The sequence below is a fragment of the Lactuca serriola genome, chromosome 7 (assembly GCF_051521515.1).
Source record: "Lactuca serriola cultivar US96UC23 chromosome 7, Lser_US96UC23_V15, whole genome shotgun sequence".
In the NCBI taxonomy this organism is placed as follows: Eukaryota; Viridiplantae; Streptophyta; class Magnoliopsida; order Asterales; family Asteraceae; genus Lactuca; species Lactuca serriola.
Genome location: NC_136414.1, coordinates 103088004 through 103107986, shown reverse-complemented (window position 1 = coordinate 103107986; position 19983 = coordinate 103088004). Strand labels below are relative to the sequence as shown.

Sequence of the window (19983 nt, the reverse complement as noted above, 5' to 3'; positions counted from 1 at the left end):
GCTTAAAAACCCCATTAAATGGTGTTTACGGTCCAAGAGTGTTCTTGGGCCGTAAACACATCATTTTTCCCTTATTTTATGTTTTAAACTCGAATTTTTAGGCTAGATAAGCTATATAACAAGTTAGGATAGTTTACCTACTCGTTTGGGGCTCGAAACGGACGATTTTTTGCTCGGGAAAAAGTTGTAGAGAGAGAGTTTAGAGAGAGAGTAAAAAGGTGGAAATGGAGTTTACTCTCCCTTATATAGGGGTTGCAGTTGAAGCTCAGTGGAAATCTACCCAAAACTGTCGTTAAACGGGGCTTTTGGTCGCACCCGATTTAGTGGTCGTAATAAAATTAACTTTTTTTTCCAAATTAATATGGAAATGTAATCTAAGTGTCTTTATTTCTTTTATCACGACGTTAACGACATATAATATAAATAAATAAAATATTTATTTATTTGGCGACCTCTTTGGAACTTTTATAAAATGGAATATTCCGTTAACGGTAACGGGGTAATGTAACGGAATAAACTTTAGGTTGTCACAAAGGTCTATGTTTTATTGTTTATGCTTTTGTGTCTGTATCGGAACATGACATCCCGAGTTTTGATAAATAGTGAAAGTACATTTCTTTATGAAATGTTTTGATAAACCTTATTTTATCATGTTTTGTTTTGGGGACAAATTCTGCAACTCTTTTAATCAAATGATTACTCTGAAATTATTTTAAAAGCATAAATTAAACTGGTCTTTTCTGGCCATGATTTTGGGGATGTCACAACTATTAACGAGATCTTCGATTCTCGTTTAGATTGTCTCGGTTAGAAATCACTCGATCTCATATTCGAACTTTGGGTTGCATACGGTTAAGTCGAAACCTCGTAAAATCATAACTTCCTCATACGAAGTTAGATTTAGACATTATTTTCATGCACGCTCTCAGTTTAACGTATTCTACGACTTTCGTTTAGATCGCTAAGGCTAAAAAATCGTTCTATCGTAAATTCACTATTTCCGTCACGCAGTGTCGTACCGGTTTTGTCGCGAAACTTCGAAGGGTCATAACTTCTTCGTTATAACTCGGATTTCGGCATTATTTATATATCCGGAATCCTTGTCACGACCACTACCTCTTTATGTATAGATATTGGGTTTATCTAATATTTTATTTTAACACTCATATTTATTCTTAATTCATTTAAGTCACACAATTAAACATAATACACATAATACTCAAATAATACATTTGTATTATTTCAAAACAGTTTACAAAGGTTAACCTTGACTATTACATCATCATTAATGTCTAGCCAAGAAACACAGACGTTACACCTCCTAATATTTTTTTTATGTTTATTTTAAGGTTTTATTTAGATATGGGTCTACCTCTCTCTCATGTATGAAAAACACACAAACATCACACACACACATATTTTACAGATTCATTGTTCATCGTCTTCTTTGTGAAGGTTCAAGATGGTTAAATCTGATGGAAGTTTCATGTTTACACATTGATTTGGGTTTTTCTTCAAACACATAAACACACACACACATGTTTACATATCCACGTTGTCTTTGATTCCATTTCACAAGCTTGGTCATCATGTATAAGATCCAAAAGAATAACCTTGTCCAGCATCACTTTCAAAACACCATACCCGGTTGACTTTCTTCACAAAAGACACAACCAACAAGCACCACTGCCATATAAACCACCATTAACACCACCATCATCATTTTCAATATGCAATTCGAGGAAATAAGAAAAAACAGGATGTGATTTGAATACGTACATATCAGAAGAAATGAAGCAAATCGAGAAAGAAAGAAAAGGAGAGAGAGAGAGAGAGAGAGAGAGAGAGAGAGAGAGAGATTGAGCCTTTATTTTCCACTGTTCTTCAAAAATCATAAAAAAACAATGTTTGAGAGGGGAGCCCATGTTCACCTTCAAGAGAATCTCGACACATGTGATCGATTTCAATTTGTGGGGAAGTATCCAACCCTTGTTGTTATTCTATCTCAGGTTTGATTTTACATTTGGTTTGTTTGAGAACAAGCCCTAAATTTTTTTAATAGTGTGAAATTTTTGATAAAAAATAAACCCCAAAATGTTCCTGGGCATCGTTTTCTCACACGCTTACAAAATACAAGAAAATAAACGACGTTCCGATGGCTAATTCAAGGTAAATGAAAGATCCATATGCTTAGTCCCAAGCTCAGAAGTTATTCCAGTTGAATTTAATGATTGCAGTTAATAGGTAAACCTCCTCAATAAGCAAGATTTAGGCAGCGGTGGTGGTGGCTTTACGGCGACAGTAGTCGTGGCCTTAGGACAGTAGCCGTCTTGTGGGTGGGTGGGTGGGGGGGGGAGGGGGGGAGAGAGAGAGAGAGGGGGGGGAGGAGGAGGTAGTGGTGAGCCCTTCTTATTTTTTAATTATTTTAATAATTAAATAAGTATTAGACTTATAAAAAGTGAAAGAAAAATGGAAATGAAGGGTATTACAGTTATTTTAATATTCTGAGAAATCAAATATGCAACGAAACTAGCTCTAAATAACCATAAAAAAAAAATTAAGGTTTGGACCAAAACCCGAAAAAAAAAATACATACCACATAATACCACATTTTGGCAGTTTTTGTCTTCTTTAAGTAGTACTCTACATAGGAAATGTTGGCTTGATAATGGCTTGTAAGAAACCTTTTTGGCTTGTACGAAGTCTTGATTTTTTTTCTTACCTTTCGGCTGCCTTTCAAGTTTCATCTTTAACTTCAATGGTTCTATGCATGGTTTGAACTAATTCAAGATAGTCAACATTTTAGGAACCTTCAAAATCTATCTGGTTAACTTTAATGTTTCTCCAATAATCCCCTTTTGATTTATTTCTATTTGGTCATTTTAATCGATTATCGAGTAATTCAAGATAGTCATCAACATTTTAGGAACCTTCAAAATCTAGTTGGTTAACTTTAATGTTTCTCCAATAATCCCCTTTTGATTTATTTCTATTTGGTCGATTAATTCAAGATTGTCATCAACATTTTAGAAACCTTCAAAATCTAGTTGGCTAACTTTAATGTTTCTCCAATAATCCCCTTTTGATTTATTTCTAGTTGGTCAGTTTAATCGACTATCTATTAATTCAAGATAGTCATCAATATTTTAGGAACCTTCAAAATCTAGTTGGTTATGTAATATTTCTCCAATAATCCATTTTTGATTTCTATTTGGTCAGTTTAGTCAATTATCAATTTGTTCGGTTCAGTTTAATCAATTTTTTAACATCCAAAATATTAAAAGAAAATTTGTGAAACTTATCATTCTTTATATTGTTTGGTCATCAAACAAAATTTTGTTCTTATATTGTTTGATCGTTACACAATTTTGTTAAATGGAAAGTCTAGAGTGACAAGCTACGATTAAAAAAAGATATGAATTGAAAAGAATATACGTTTGAAGGAGTGATAAAAGACAAAATTAACAAACAAATTAAAAATATGATTAAAAAAAGATATGAATTGAAAAGAATATACGTTTGAAGAAGTGATAAAGACAAAATTAACAAACTAATTAAAACCATCACAAAGAATATGATATAAAGGTATAAACTTTATTAAGAAAAATCGAAACATATTTTATAAAATGATATAAATGAAAATTATATATTATTTTACTATTGTTTGGTTCAACAAAATAGGGGAAATAGCAACCGAAACCCAAACCAAACCGAATAATAAAAAGCAACAAACGCTAGAAGCTCTCAAATGCTTCCAAACGCTCTGTGCTCAACATGCTTATAAACTATTTCCCAACTTTTAACAACTCAAACATATTTTCCAACAAATACACATTTTATTATATCTATTTGTCAACATGGAATCAGTCTATAAATAATGACTTATTTATAACTAGAGATAGTCACATTCTCATTATACCCATAAACATATAACTAGAGACTCCTGAACCCATAATCTGGAACAATGCATATGCAATAAATAATGACTTATTCAACACCTTAAATGACATAAAAAATTCAAAATAGTGTTAATCCAATGCACGTGTGTTACAAACCCTTCTAATCACTCCTGTCCTCTCTTATCGTATGTTGTTTTGTCATGTCATAACATAACAAAGGGGTACTTAAAAAACACTCATTTAAAAACTTCTATTACTTATTGGAGAATAAGTGCAAATAAAGGAGCACAATACATAAATGATTGTGAATTAAAGCAAAACTTTCACATTTGAGAGAACCCTTCTCCCAACAGCTCATGAATCAAAGCATATGAATACAAACGCAGGTAATAAACAATAAGATCACGGTTCTAAGTTCTCACCTAATAAGCAAACTCATACACAAACACATACTACACAAATGATTCAAGAAACCCAAACTCAAGTCTCAACCACCAAAAGGAAAGAAAAACATTTTGCTACAATCATATCCATATGTTCTATCTCATTTTGCAATGTAACTGAAGCAAGAAAATCCCATAATTTTGTATAGAATTGAAACGAATCTTGACTTATACGACCATACCATTAATCATCAACAATATCATAATCCATAATTGTTAATTAGATACTCAACTACAAAACTCATTTGATACCCAAAAAAAAGTGACTAACTTGCAAAACTAAATCAAGATAATAACTTTTTATCAAGTTCATATCATAATCATGAGGTAGCACATACAAACAATGCCCAATAACTCGCACTTACCAAACATTGGGCTCTTAATTCTTCTTCAAAGGTCGTCTTGATTCCTCAAATACTCCCCAGTATCAGCCTGGCGAATAACCACAAGCCCATTAGGGTCCATCTTCCTGCAATCCTGAGTCGATTTCGCAGCAATCCCAAATCCCAAAGGCAAATCCGACATAGAAAACACAACCACCCCATCATACGCATTGATGTTATCAGTAATCCTGCCTAACCCACCTTTCACGACATCGTTCCCGTACAAGAACGACATCTCCGAAGTGGGTTTTAGCCACACTTTATGCTTCGCATTAGCAGCCAACAGATTCAAGGCCTGAATCGTGAGATGGAACTTGCCGCTTTTTGTGAATTTGCCGATGTTGGTCCCCATGGCGACGAGGTTTTCTCGCTTCACGTTGGTGGCGCGTTTGACTAGTGACTCCGAGACGTAATAGACTCTGTTCTTGTGGAGACGGAAGCAATAGCGACCTGGGTTTTGATCTGGGCCTTCGTGTGATGGAGAATCGACGAGGTTCTTGAGATTGTTGCCTGTGAATTTGAATAGCTTCTCGAATACTTGAGTCGTCTCGGCTTCGTCTAATGGCCTCATCTCTGTAGAGGTGATTCAAATGAAAGAAAGAAGCAGGGAGAGTTAAGGAGAGGAGGGTTTTTGAAAAGAACACGGCGAGGGTTTTGGAAGACGAAGACGGCGAGAAGCTGAGAATTAGGTTTGAGTTTATGTCTTTATGATAACATAAACTATAAAGATATCAAGGGGTGTTTGGCCGTTAAAAAAAATTATAAAATGTTTGGTAAATATTGACAAAATTGCAAAAATAGTCCTTTGTTGGCAACATTTGATGGTTTTGGTCCAAAAGTTTTGGTGATTCAATTTTGAATACTTTGTTCAGTTTTGGTCCACATACCCAATCTAAAATTATGAATATGCCAATCTAAAATTATGAATATGCCGTTAGATAATTCTTTTTTATTTTCTTTTAATTAATTTATTATTATTTTAATTAAAAAAGTCTCTCTTAACAATATCCATGTAACAACCCACATTAAAATGAAACTCAAAATAATCGAAACAAGCAAAGCAAATCGATGAACCCAGCTGACCAAAAACACACAACCCGCTAGCAATTAACACAAAGTAACACTTCCACACTGGAATGAGAGAATACCAAAAGCATTAAAGCGAAAGTGTAAAACTGATCTGAACAAAAGTTAGATTCTAAGCGGGCTTCTTGTGAGTGAGTGACAGATGGAGGTTAGAGGCACGGAGGAGTAAAAGATCGTCGCTTGCCTGCAGCTGTCCACCGGAGTAGAAAGACAAAGAGATGGTGCGACTGTGAGCAGTAAGAGACGAAGTATGGAGCATATGAGACTGAAAGAGATTGGCGTCAGAGGTATGGCTACGAATTCGTATTTGACTGGGAAGGATAGAGAGTGACCAGAGACGATGGAGGAAACATGTGCGTATCTTGGATTTAATTGAAATTTTGAAATGTTGAATGAGAATCGGGCCTGATACCCCTTTCAATGTGAACGGCATTTCGATTCCGGTGACCACTTTCAGAAATCCTTAAAGAACAACAACCAGATGAGCGCTAGTACCTCTGATAAAGCAAAAGGGTTTGTTCCTCCACTATTCTTCTAACTCAATCCCTAAACTTAGAAATTATATGAAAATACACAGGTGAAATCGATTTTTCAGAAATCAATTGTTCATGAAAACCCATTGCTCATAAGCTTTTTTAGATTCAGAAATCAATTTTAGTTCTAGAAGCAAACCCATAAATTCGATTGTTCTTGAAGAGCAAACCTAGAATATCGATTGTGCAACAGGTTAAGTAAGGAGATATGTGGGATTACGGTGGAGAAAATGGAGGTGGTTGGCGACGGATGGTGGTGGCGGTGAATCGTCTTTTCAAGCTGGAGGTGTTCTTGAGATTGTGGGTATATGTTCTTGATAGTGTTAAGTGTGTGTTTTGAAAAGAGTTAGAAAGAAGATAGCAGGAGGAGAGAGGGATGGTGGGCCTTTTGTTTTTAATTCATTAAAAATATTAATATAAATATAAAAAATTAAAAGAAAAAACAAATATAAAGTGTATAATCGTCTTTTTAAGCTGATAGGAACCAAAGTCACTAAAAATATCCAAAATTGGCCCACTGATGCACGACCGAAACCACATAATTTTGCCAACCACATGAACCATTTTTGTATTTTTGTCGGTAAATATTACTCCATTGGTTTTAAAATTACTGTCCGCAAACAAGAAAAAAAAATAAAGAAACATTAATTACCACTAACTTTATTAAATAAAATGATAATTGTATCTTTTTGTTGTATTTAATTTTATGGTAGTTATATTTAATTTAATGGTAGTTTAACTAATAATAAGGGGTATTTTGGTAAAAGTAATATTTATTTTTAGAAATAGATTATTATTTTGGGACAAACTAAAAAGAAAACATGGACTATTTATATGAGAAGGGGGAAATAACTTTTTAATGTAAAAAATATTTTTAAAAAAAACTCAAAAATTTTTGGTTTTTTCAAAAAGTTAATAAGTTGATTGAAAACCCTCTCAAACATCTTGTAATATTAATATTACGGATAAAAATAAATAAAAATGCCATTGTTTTAAGGGATCCCTTATGTAAAACACAAAACTACATAAATGGTCTTTTGTATTTGGCAAAAATACCACATTTGGTCCTAATCAGGAAATTTTTGTAAAGATGGTCCATAAGTTTGAAACCCTTATAAAAGTTGTCCTTATTAAGGACAAAAACACTTTTGTACCCTTAATAACTATGGTGTACTCCTCATCTGAGAGCATTACAGTCATTTCACTTGCATGTTTCCTTCTACATTAATATTTCTCTTTTTATATTAAATTCACAAGTATAAACCTTCCTCAAGCTTCAACATTCTTCACATGCTACAAAGATAAAGACGAATTAAAGATGGTGCGATGTGTTTTTGGTAAGGAAGTTATCAATGTTATCTCTAATGGGTTTCATACATAAGAACATCTTATGTGCTCATACAAACCCTAAAGCTTGGATCTAGGTTTCTCTATTGTACATGCAATTCATCCAAGACTTATAAACCATAGATCTAGCATACTAATTTCGAAATTGACATGTAAGAACAGATCTAGATGATTAACTCTTGTAGAATGGCTTGAATCTCTTCAATCTTCTCTCCTTGGAGCTTAGTGTCACAAATGTCACTCCTCTAATGGTTTACAAACACCAATAGCAAGAGAGTGACTAATGAGAAGGAGGAGGAACACCAAAAACGTCCTAGGGTTCTACCAAAAGAGTTCCCCATGTTTTTGGGGACATAGGGGTCTTTATATAGCTAGGTCATTAGGGTTATCAAACAAGGAAACCCTAATTTGATTGCTTAGGCTCCAAGCAGCCCATGGGCTCCCTTTAGAACACCCCTTGGACGAATTCCTTATGGGCTTCCCATAGAATTCATCCAACCTATGTTCCAAGGTGATCTATAGCCCAATTGCAATTATCTTATAATTACAATTCCAGCCCCCTAAGTTTAATTAATGTCTTTTAGTCACAAAACTAATTCTTAATTAATTATTGACTAATATTAATTAAACAATATGATTTCTCCTTTAATATATTATTCATATAATATATTAATAAATCATAATAAATCCTCTTTCTCCAAAAATCATCCTATTAAGTTCCTTTGGTCAAGGCACCCCAAAAGGACCATGCACAACCAGGTCAAGTACATACCAAATATAGTTACGGGCTTAGACACTAATCCAACAGTCTCCCACTTTGATAAGTCTAGTAACTATAATGTAAGTACAATCCGATTAGCATTCGTAGCTCTCAAAGACGCTGTCGAACTCTAATCTTATCAGCAACTTGTCCTTTAGATAAGGGATCATATATTCCTCCATTCTAGATATCGTATGAACTGAGACATGAATTTTAATCATACTCTCTGTTCATGTGTTGTTTCCCGATTTCCGATTTATAACGAATGACAACAGACTACAATTGAACACATCAACTTAGTCCCGGCTTGGCCAAGCGCTTAGGGTGTCATCAATAAATCATTGAGGGGCCCACATATATCGCTTTTATCCCACTTTGGGTAAAAGGTTCAGATAAACTTCGACTTGAATGCTCACTTGTACCTACTCATAAATCACACACAACAATATGTTTTATAACACCAAATTACTGGTGCGTTTACATATTATCAATGTGCAACTGACTTGTAGAATACAACTCACACATCTCGGTTTCAAGAATACAAGATGATATCATCTCACCAATCACTCATGATAAAATCCATGAAGCTATCCAAGTGAGTGTGGGTTTAATACAATACTCTAATCTTATAGCAGCACTCATGAACTCTGTAGCAAACTTGTGCTATGTCTAAACGCTTTAGTAAATCTACAAATGGATTCATGACAGTCTTCTTTCATACCTACTTCCAAAGTATGAGCGACTGTGGAGGGTTTGAATAATATTATTATTCAGGAAGTCAAAACATGCAAAGTAAACACACAAGAATAATACTAATCCTATATGGCCCCAAACTTTTGAGTATAAATAAAACACCTTTTATTTAATCACCATATTGATTACTCATTATTTGTTGTTTCGGGTAATCAACTTCTTACTTGAATTATAACAACAGATGTCCCATGCACCAAGCATGCACACTATGTTTACCTATGGTCTTTACTTTGTGAAATAGATCAAATGAACAGATTTCCAATGATGCTCATTTCACAATTCCTAATCTTAATCAATTAGTGTAAGAATACAAATTCTACTAGAATATGTTAGATTCTAACATTTTATGCAACGATCCTTTCGTAATATCACAGCGCCAAAGTCACCAAGACTTTGCTAATAAAATTACAAAGTGCTCTATTGGAGATTGTTACAAGACAATTACATAGATGTGAAGTCTCACATTCAAAGTACATTCCTTTAAACATTCTTCTTACATAAAAGTTTATAATCTAGACATAGATTCTCGATATCCAACTCCCAATATGGAAACATTTCCATATTTGCCATACGAAAACATAATAGAATCATATCTAGTCATAATAATGCCATTATGGTCCATTCGTTACTATGCTTCCAACTTCCCACAAGCGACCAATCATTAGCGAACCTTAGATTGTCCTTGACAGTTGTTTAATTATTTTAGTCAAATTCGGTTCTATTCCCTTTTTCCCTCTAAATGCCCTAGGCATTTGGAAATTTTAGAACGATCGAATATTACAGCATATGCAATCGATCCTATACCTGAAGCGTATGAGATCCGATTCATAATGAAAACATGATACTTTACTAGTTTCTTGCTATAATATTGCCATAATATTTCTATTTTCCGGTTTCTCAAAATTCGAACTATGAAGAAGGATGTCGTAATCATAATCGAACTTTGAGAATGCAATTAATAAATATATCCTTGACTAAATTCAATTAAAATTTATCGATCTAAGCTTTTAGATTGGAAACAAACTATAACATTCTCTCCCTTAATTATAGCAAAAACAATTTTTTAACCTCTGTAACTTTGCAAGGTGAAACTTTTGTTTTTTCTATAATTAATATTGTCAACTTGCAACATTTAAAATAATAATCATGCTCCCACAAACATGATAATTATCTCCATACCAGTATAACATTTATGCTCCCACTAGCTTTGACACGTATTCAGAAAACATTTGGACTTCTAAAAAACAATACTTATTGACTTCCAAAGTTCATAATTCTAATACGCTATGCTTCGATAAGCCTTTATCTAAGCTTCTCAACCTCATACACCTTTCCTTAGATAACTTATATGTGTGTCTAAACAATTTCAGCACTTATAGCAATAAGTCTTAAATGTTTAAACTAATTGCCAAATCTCACAATTCGAATTATGAAGAGGGATGTCGTAATCATAATCGAGTTTGAGAATGCAATTTACATAATCGCTATCTCCTTAAAATCTCTCTTAGTGAAATCGTTTCCTCACAATCATTTTCATGAAGGAGAGAAACCTTAAGACACTTAGATTTTATGGTGCATGTGTTCCTATCCATACGAATTTGTTATAACCATAATCATAAGATAATGTGTAACACTCAAAATTTTCAAATAGTTTTTCACATTTTTAAAAGCACACTTCATTCATAATTGTTATAAAAATATCATTGTATCACATAATCAATTCATAACATCACATCCCAAGATCATAAAATGTAAAAGCTCCTCATGTGTGTACGGATCAAGCCGACGCCTTCCCGCAATCCTCACTAGTACCTGAAACACATAACACAACACTATAAGCATAATGCTTAGTGAGTTCCCCAAAATACCACACACTACACATATTAGCCAGTCGAGGCTATAACTCTGTTTGATCCTCTGGTCAGTGCGTCTTCGTTGGACCCTCCAGTCCCATAACTCTGTGGGCCCTCTGGCCCTAACTCTGTGGACCTTCTGGTCCTAACTCTGAAAACTCTGTAACATACATAGCATAAATCACATAGAAATCACATCATGCAAAAGCATACGAAATACCCTGTCACACAACTCTAATTAGCACTCTAGGTAAAGTATAGTGAAAAGACTCACCTCAATGAAGTCGGATAAACTCTCGTGCTAAATGTCCCGACTTAGCCTCCCCTATCATTCAAATAACATCCTGATCAATATTCTCTCATGATCTCATCTCTACAAATTGGGTAGAAGGCGATTCTACCCTTCCCTGAACTCTCCTGAATCAGCCTTGACCAGAACCCTAAAGTCAACGAAAGTCAACGGTCAAACTTTGACACGACTAGTCGAGTGCACATGGGCGACTCGGCGAGTCCATGCGGGTCCTCTGAATCCTTTCAGCCTCTCTTGGCTCATCGAGTCATCCATCCACTCGACGGGTTACACCTGTCACGAATCGTGGGGCAACCTCGACTCGACTCGTCGAGTCCACTTATGGACTCGGCGAGTTGCCGCCATGCTCAAACTCAGATGACCTTCTGAGGTCAGATATGTTCCTCTAATCCATAGATCTAACCTTCCCAAGCTCAATAAACACGTAAAGGTTTGATGTTGATACTCATGCAATGTCCAAATAACTTTACTTGAAGAAATAGCCCCAAATACAACATCCTAAGTCCATTTCCCCCATAACTCATCATAAATCAAGATGGATAACATTCTCTGGACCACTATGTGTCCAGATCTGAAGTCTAAACATGTTAAGGGACCATATTCCCAACAAATCAACCCAGTAAAGGGTATAGAAAATCCTATATCCATGGATTCTTTAACAAACAGAAAAGGATCGATAAGCTACCTCAAGGATGATGTCCTTTGCTTGAAATCCACAGATATGAAACCTCCTTGGCCTCCTCTAAGCTGGAACCACCTTCTTCTTGCAAAAACCAACCCACAAAGGTCAAATAATGGCTTCTTCCCTCACACAACGCTCAAGCTCTTCTAGGGTTTCTCTTAAGGGTCTGGTAGCCGCAAATGGTGGCTATAAAGGTCCTTAAATAGGGCTCGGGCCCTGAGATTTAGGGTTTCATTTAACAGCACGGACTCGCCGAGTCCATCATTAAATCAGACCAAAAGATGTGCCATCCCACTCAGCGAGTCTGAGCGTCTACTCGCCGAGTCCCTCTCTAAAATTCAATATAAATACTTACAATAGGATACCTGGGAATCCGTGATTTACATAATGTTTGTGACAGATCTAAACTCTTATGGACAGAACTTGTTCATACTTAATTTCTTGCCATCAAGGGTCCCACCATTGCTTCCAAGTTATTTAGCAGCTCACCTATGCCAGTCAATGTACTTTCATTGAACAAGGTGCTTGGCTTATGCACTCTATTGAGAACTCGTAGAACTCATATGCATAATCAACTCAACTGGATTTGCATAGAAACAAGAATATGTCAACACGATAGGCTACAATCCTTAAGTCGTATGCTAATGTTTAATTGGTTTACTCTTGATTAGTTCTTGAAACTTTTCAAGATCATTTAGACTCCCACTAACATCTTGACATATTAGATTCTCTTATCAAGAAACATTTCTTGATAAAACAAATATTCAAGAATTAGTGTGTGTCTATATCAAGACAAACCGCTACACACAGTTGGTCTTAGTTGGTCTTTGTCTTCTCCAAGACATCACAACTTACTAATTTCAAACATGCAAGAGTAAGAAAAACAATTTTCTACTTCACATTTGATGAGTGTGTTAGACCTTCTTAAGATGTGTCACTCAATTCACAATCTTGGAGTATGACTCTAAGACTTGATTTTTTGGAACGAAGTATGGCTCGTCCTTTTGATTTAACCATTTCAACAATTTATGATTCCTCTTCTTAGCTATACTAGTGCACTAAGATGTCCTTAGAGGATCAATTGTGATATGGTTCTTAATCATTAAGACGATCATAAACATGATACAAAAGTACCCTCTCTTCTTCTTAGATTGGAGATACCTTTTATCTTTCTGCCTTCATTGATTCTTCTTATCCGTTCTGTCATTCATTAACACTTTTCAATGATTCAGAACCATGATTAATCCTATAAGCATGATCATATTCACTAATCTTTTAATAAATATGATGAATAATCTTGTTGATATTTATGATGGACTCAACTAGTGCACAACATTGTGAACCCAATCTTCTAGTACTTCACTTGACTCTTTGTTAAGGAATTAGTCTTAAATTTTCTAAGTATTAAGATTTCCATACATCACATGACTTAAATCATATGATTCCAAGCTTCTTTCCAATTGAAATTTGGGCAATGTGAATCTTTCCTTACTTAGAGAAATTCGACACTTCCATAAATAAAATAACTAAGAATCACATCCATTTATAGAAATACACAAACATCAATTTTTCACAACGATTTTATTGCAAGGATATATATATATATATATATATATATATATATATATATAAGACAAAACAAAAAAATTATTTTGTTTATAAAAGCAGCGGAAAACATGTCCTTACAATGCAAAATCAACTGAAAAACTATGCAATCAAATATTCCTAACAAATCTATCATAACTTCATAAGCTAAAGATCTGGTCTTCGAATCCATGTGATCGTAATCCATTTCTTCGTGATCAGACTCATCTTGCTCTTCCATCAAGCTTCCTCTCTTTTCTCCGATCCTGCAAAAACATCCAAATGTAATCTTATCACATCATGTATTAAGAATCAATGAATAGGAACTTAATAGAATTAAATAGTGGATTTTATCTAAAGTAGAGCCATACTCCTTGACTCTCCCATCTCTTAAATTCCTCAGGTGATTGGGGCAGATTTGTATCCAACGCCCCTTCTCTTGGCAGCAGAAATAGATGGCTTCTTCTAGAGCGACCACGGAAGCATGGTTGGTTGAATTACCAGACAAATATACTCCATTACTTTGCCAAATCATTTATGATTCAACAACAATAAGCATGTAAGTTAGGTCAATGAGGATCACGTCAAGATCCATCATATAATACTCTCTTAAGAACTTATTATATGATTCAGGGAGTGACTGAAGAACCCAGTCTACAGCCAACTTCTTTAGGAAAGTTGCACCCAACATTATCAACCTATCGATGTGTGATTTCATCCCTAGGACGTGAGCACACACGGGTTTTCCATCTTCATCTTTCATCGCCAACTGGGCTTGAGTGAGCTTGAACTTTTCAAGCCTTTGAACTTGTGGGTTAGGGAGAATAATAGGAGGAGGTGGAGGAAGTGAAGCATGATCTCTTGTTCCTTGATCAAATCGTGGAATATCATCTTCATGTGGAAAGCTTGTTCCAAGGGATTTGGGAAGACCATAGTTGTCATACTTTGACATCTACAAAACGGGAGAAAATTCAAATTAGTTGATTGATTGAGTCCTTAATAAAACACCCAAATGAGATATTAAGTCTAGGACCCAACACAATACTCTACAACTTGGGAGAGGGATGTCGTAACCTAAATTACAGAACATCTGAAGGTAAGTGAATGACGATTCACTAATTTTCTGTAACGCCTGTAGATCAGTGCTAGTCAATTTAGAGACAATGGGCGTCAAAAATGACCTTTTGATGGAAGATTATTTAGAAGGGGTAATCTTAACTAAGTTGTAGTATATGTTACAAGGAATCCATACATATAAAGAACGTCGAAATCTGAGTTATAACGAAGAAGTTGTGACCTGTCGAAGTTTCGCGACAGAACCGGCACGACATAGCGCGACGTAAATAGTGAATTTACGATAGAGCGATAATTATCCTTAGTGATCTAAACGAAAGTCATATATTACGTTAAACCAAGAGCGTCCATAAAAAGAACGCCCAAATCTAACTTCATATGAGGAAGTTATGATTTTTCGAAGTTTCGACTTAGTGGTATGCAACCCAAATCTCGAAATTGAGATCGAGTGATTTTTAGCCAAAACAATCTAAACGATAATCGAAAATCTCGTTAATAGTAGTGCATCGGTAAAAAGACAGACTAAAGCGGACGTCGGATGAAGAAGTTATGGATTTTTAACGGACTTTTCCAGTCCCGGCCAGTTAAAAATAATATAATAAAAATAAACTCAAAATAGCCAACGGAGTCTAAATGAGAGTTGTAGAGCATAATCTCACCTATGCGTGGATATAAAGAACGTCGAAAACGGAGATCGTATGCGAAAGTTACGGGATTTCAAATATTGAAGCACAAACTTCGAGGCTGGCTGAAGGGGAACGCCAAGCGTTCCTTCAGGGAATGCACCGCGTTCGGAGCATCAGAGCCAGTCCCATCACTTGTCGAGTCCAAAGTTCGTAAGCAATGATGCATGTGGGAATACCTTGCGTTCGTTGAGGGAACCCGCGTTCACGGCCAGACTCCAACCCTATAAATAGATCATTTGGGAAGCCGAATTTGGTTGCCCATTTCTTCTCTCTTTCCTATATTTCATCGTTTTATGTGCAAATTATACCTCCAAAACCTCAGTATCATCCTGAGACCCGAAGCGAGTCCCAAAGCCCCAAAGATCCCGAGAAGTAAAGTTTCTGAGCCGAAACTCTGCCCGCGTGAAGCCCGGTTTTGGAGAAAACGTCCCGATTTTATTGGAAAAGATTATTTTAAGAGACGAGGTGCTGTCCGATCATCGTCTTATCAAGTGAGTGTGTAGTTACTTTCTTCTACCGCATAGATATGAAGTATTTGCTATGAAATACGTGTTATACGTTTATACGTTGTTTGTTTACTTGAGATGTGTCACACCCCACTAAAGCGGAAACGCAAGGTATGACAGCGATAACGGTTTCATTGCAAAAGATAAAGATACATCACCATAGCAGTATTTAAAAGTTTACAACCCATAGCTTCAAAAGAAACAAAATACAAGTTTTTCAAAATAACATTGTTCAAAATATAACTTTATAATAGCTTCAACACGATGCAGCATGCTCTATGATGATGAATCTTTACATCCACTTACTAATTATTTCCTGAAAAAGCATGTAAAACGAGCGTCAACTATGAAAATAGTTGGTGAGTTCACAAGTTTATAAAATCGAGCTTGAAATAAGGCTTTTCGTAAATACAAGTACATTGCTTTAATGATAAACATAGTTGATTGCTATTAATGAATACAAGTTTATTGCTAAAACGAGAAACGAGTTTGTATGTGTATGAGCAAACAATGAGTCTCAACCAAACCTATGACTGAAGCCCTATCGAGATCTATGCTTATTGTTCCATAGATGAATATGGTATCATGCACTCCAGTGATTCGGGCGAGTGAGGAGTTGTCAATTCCTAATAGCGCTATCCATAATGACCATTGGCTCAAAGAGTTAATGGTTAGAGATAAGGGAAGGGCCTTAGTACGATAAGTTCTCATGTTTCGTGTTGCATAGACATACATAAAGAAACATAGCAATACAATAGCAATCATGTTTGATACAAATCAATTTAAATACAACATGCAAATAATAGTTTTTCTGGACATGCTTTTCCACCCCAAAACATAAAACGGAAAATAGGGGAGTGTGTGAATACTCACGATGTTTTGTGTAGGCACAAGCGGTACTTCGGGATGCACCAACGTCTTACTACCGGGATCCTACGACATCAAACACACGCACTAGTGAGTTTCCATGTCGATATCTAATGCTAATATACTAAACTCTACATATAGGGAAATGCCAATTTATGTTTTAGTATTGGATTTTATATCAATTAGTTACACTTTTTCTGAAGTAATGAAATTCTACATATCGGGCGATTAATTACAACATTGGCATATAAATTTTCCAAATTTTTAAGTCCTTATTACAACATAAATTCATGAAAATAGCATTCAAAGGATAAAAATTCTCAAACTTTTTATTTAACTGTTATTACACAATACTAAGCTGGGAAAATTATAAAAATGGATTTTCAAGCTGTTTAATTATATTTTATGATTTTTGAGCATTTATTTCAATAAAAATTGAAATAAATAGAAAACAATTTCCAAAATTACCCAAACTTTTTAATTAACTGTTATTGTACATAAATAGGCTGGGAAAAATATAAAAGATATTTTTCAGTGGGTATTTCTATTTTTCCTTGTTTTATTCCTTTAAATAGTCATTAATTGAAGAAATAATATTAAACAGTTAAAATAAATCACCATAAATTTTTGTAACATCATTTACAGTATAAATATCCTGGGAAAAATATAAAAATGGGTTTTCATAATGTATAAACTGGTTTTGGGTATTTATGTTTATTTAAGTGCATTTTAATGCAATTAACTTTAGAAAATAAGAGAAAAATAGTTTACAGTAGAGAAAAATCCTCAAAATTTTTATGTAACCTCCTAATGTATAATACAATATCCTGGTAAATTTTCATGAATTTTGGATAATCAGAACTATTTTTCCCATTTTTAGACCATTATAATTACCAAAAATTGGGAAAAATAGTAAGACATGATGAAAAATCTTGAAATTATTTTCTGGAGTCACCGATCACAGGTAAGGTATGCGAAATTTGTTAGATACAATTTTCATATCCTCTAAAGTGGTTTTGTAATTTATCATGTCCTAAACAAAAGAAAATTAGAAATCGTATTAAACAGTAACAAAAATTTCTGAAATTTGGTGAGGGGTCATTATTCCCCATAAGGATCATCCATGAATTTATTTAGGATTTATTGACCTCTGGAAGTATTTTATATGATTTATGCCCTTGGTTTTAGCTATAACTCTAATAAATCAAAGAAATAACAAAAGCTCTTGAAATTTCCAGATTATCTCATGCATGCAAGGGCTTTCAAAAGGAAAAATGTAAAAAAAATGTATTCAGAAGAGAAATGAGGGTAATGATTCCAAACAATTTAAGAAAAGTTGCATGCAATAATGCATGAAGTGTAGATGTGGCTGAAGTTCATGAATTTGTGTAGCCCATTCAGTGAGGTTTTAAGCCACGAAATTTCAACCATCATTCACTAGATATGTTAAGTTTCTAAGGTATTTTTCCTCAGATTTATGGTTGGGTTTAAGGCCATTGATTATGCAAGACAAAAATAGTGATCATAGAAAAAGAGCTGTATGCGTGACCATTTTGTAAAAATTGCCAAAAATCGGATATTTAATATTTTACAGTAAGACCAGTTGGGTTTGAAAGTTAACTAGTGGAACTAACCAATACAAAAAGAATATCATGATTTGGTTAAGAAATGACTGAGTTATGGCCGTTCAAAGTCGAACAAAGTAATCTGGCAGATTGCATGTTTGCTTGTGTGCATTATTAGGGTATTTCAACAAGAACATCATGCATGTCTTTGGTAAGGCCCGATTTCTAACACATGCATGGAATGAATGAGCATCCAAGATGTACTAGAAATGGTTTAAATGCTTTTGTTCATGCATGAACACAAAATAAATGGAGAAGAACATGAAATATTAGGTTTTGATGTCACATGATCATATGTGCATCTTTTTCACTCCTTGCATGGGTTTGATCCCGGATTTTCACCATCTCTAACACATGCATTGTGTTATGGTGAGAATCTACAAACCACAAGGGAAAATATACAGATTTCTAGCCATGGAATGGCATAGAATCCGAAAAGAAGAGAAAACTAAGAAAGAAAAGAAGTAAAATCATGTAACTATGGAAGAAGATGATGTTGTTTACCTTTGTTATGATCTTGAGGGAAGTAAGAACACTTCAAGGGCTTCACAATCTCAAAATTTTGCAGAGGAATGAGAGGATTTTCGTGGGTTTAGAGAGAGGGAAGAAGAGAGTGAAGTGTGTGAAGAGTGGAGTGTAAGAGAGTGGAGAAAGAAGAGGTGGAGTGAGGGAATAAATTTAATCATTGAGTTTTGGGGAAGAGAGAGTGCATGGGGAGAGGGGATGGCCGGCTCTTGAGTGGGTTAGGCCTCCTCTCTCCTAATTCAAATTTTATAAAATTTAACTCCATTATTTATATAAAGACATTAATTTTTATAAAAGTGCTTATTAAGCAAATTTGGATTTATTTAAAATCTTGTTTTCAACAAATAAATTATGATTAATACTTGGTAATTTAATTTCTATTTCATTGACTATAATTCATAATTTTATTAATAACAATTTGATATTAGGAAGTTTATAGCCAAATTTTATAAGGTTTTTAAGCTTTATAATTTATAACTTTGGATTTTTGGCTCTTTAGGGTTTTTGGAATATTGTTTGATATTCAAAAATATGTTGAAGTATAATTAGAATGTTTTAATTTTTTTTAGGGTTTTATACCCTCTTTCAATTATAACAAAGCTTGAAGCTTTATTCTAATTATCGCATTGGCATTTCCTATTGTAGTTAAGCAACTTACTAGAATCGTAAATGTCAAGTATATTAGTCCTAGATCTTAGTTGGATCCTAGTTTATGCAAGATTTTGAGCTAATCTATACTACTAGGCCATGGCATGTTGTGCATGAATGGTTTTTATAAAGATGCATGAGTCTGAGAATGACCTGAATTGACAGTTGTCACAAGATGGATGTTGAATGAATGTTTTATACAGGTTTTTAAATTATTTAAACTATATATATATGTAATTTATATCTACAAATATGTTGGGTAGAACATGGGTAGACGAAATAGTTGGTGTGTGAGAAAAGATGAGTTTGAGGATGAGACAAACGATGATATAGATCATGAGATGAGGGTGACAGGTGAAAAATGAGTGAAACCTTTACCCAAACTATAGCCCCCGTCATTCAGCAAAGTAGGGATGACA

At 34.5% G+C, this 19983-nt stretch overlaps 1 protein-coding gene across 1 annotated transcript; it reads right to left on the bottom strand.

The window, feature by feature from the left end:
* Nucleotides 1-4505: 4505 nt before the first annotated feature.
* Nucleotides 4506-5468, bottom strand: LOC145062225 (RNA binding protein). Its single transcript, XM_079009857.1, has one exon. It carries the CDS (start codon nt 5294-5296, stop codon nt 4733-4735), a length of 564 nt encoding a protein of 187 aa, XP_078865983.1. The 5' UTR covers nt 5297-5468; the 3' UTR covers nt 4506-4732.
* Nucleotides 5469-19983: the final 14515 nt, after the last annotated feature.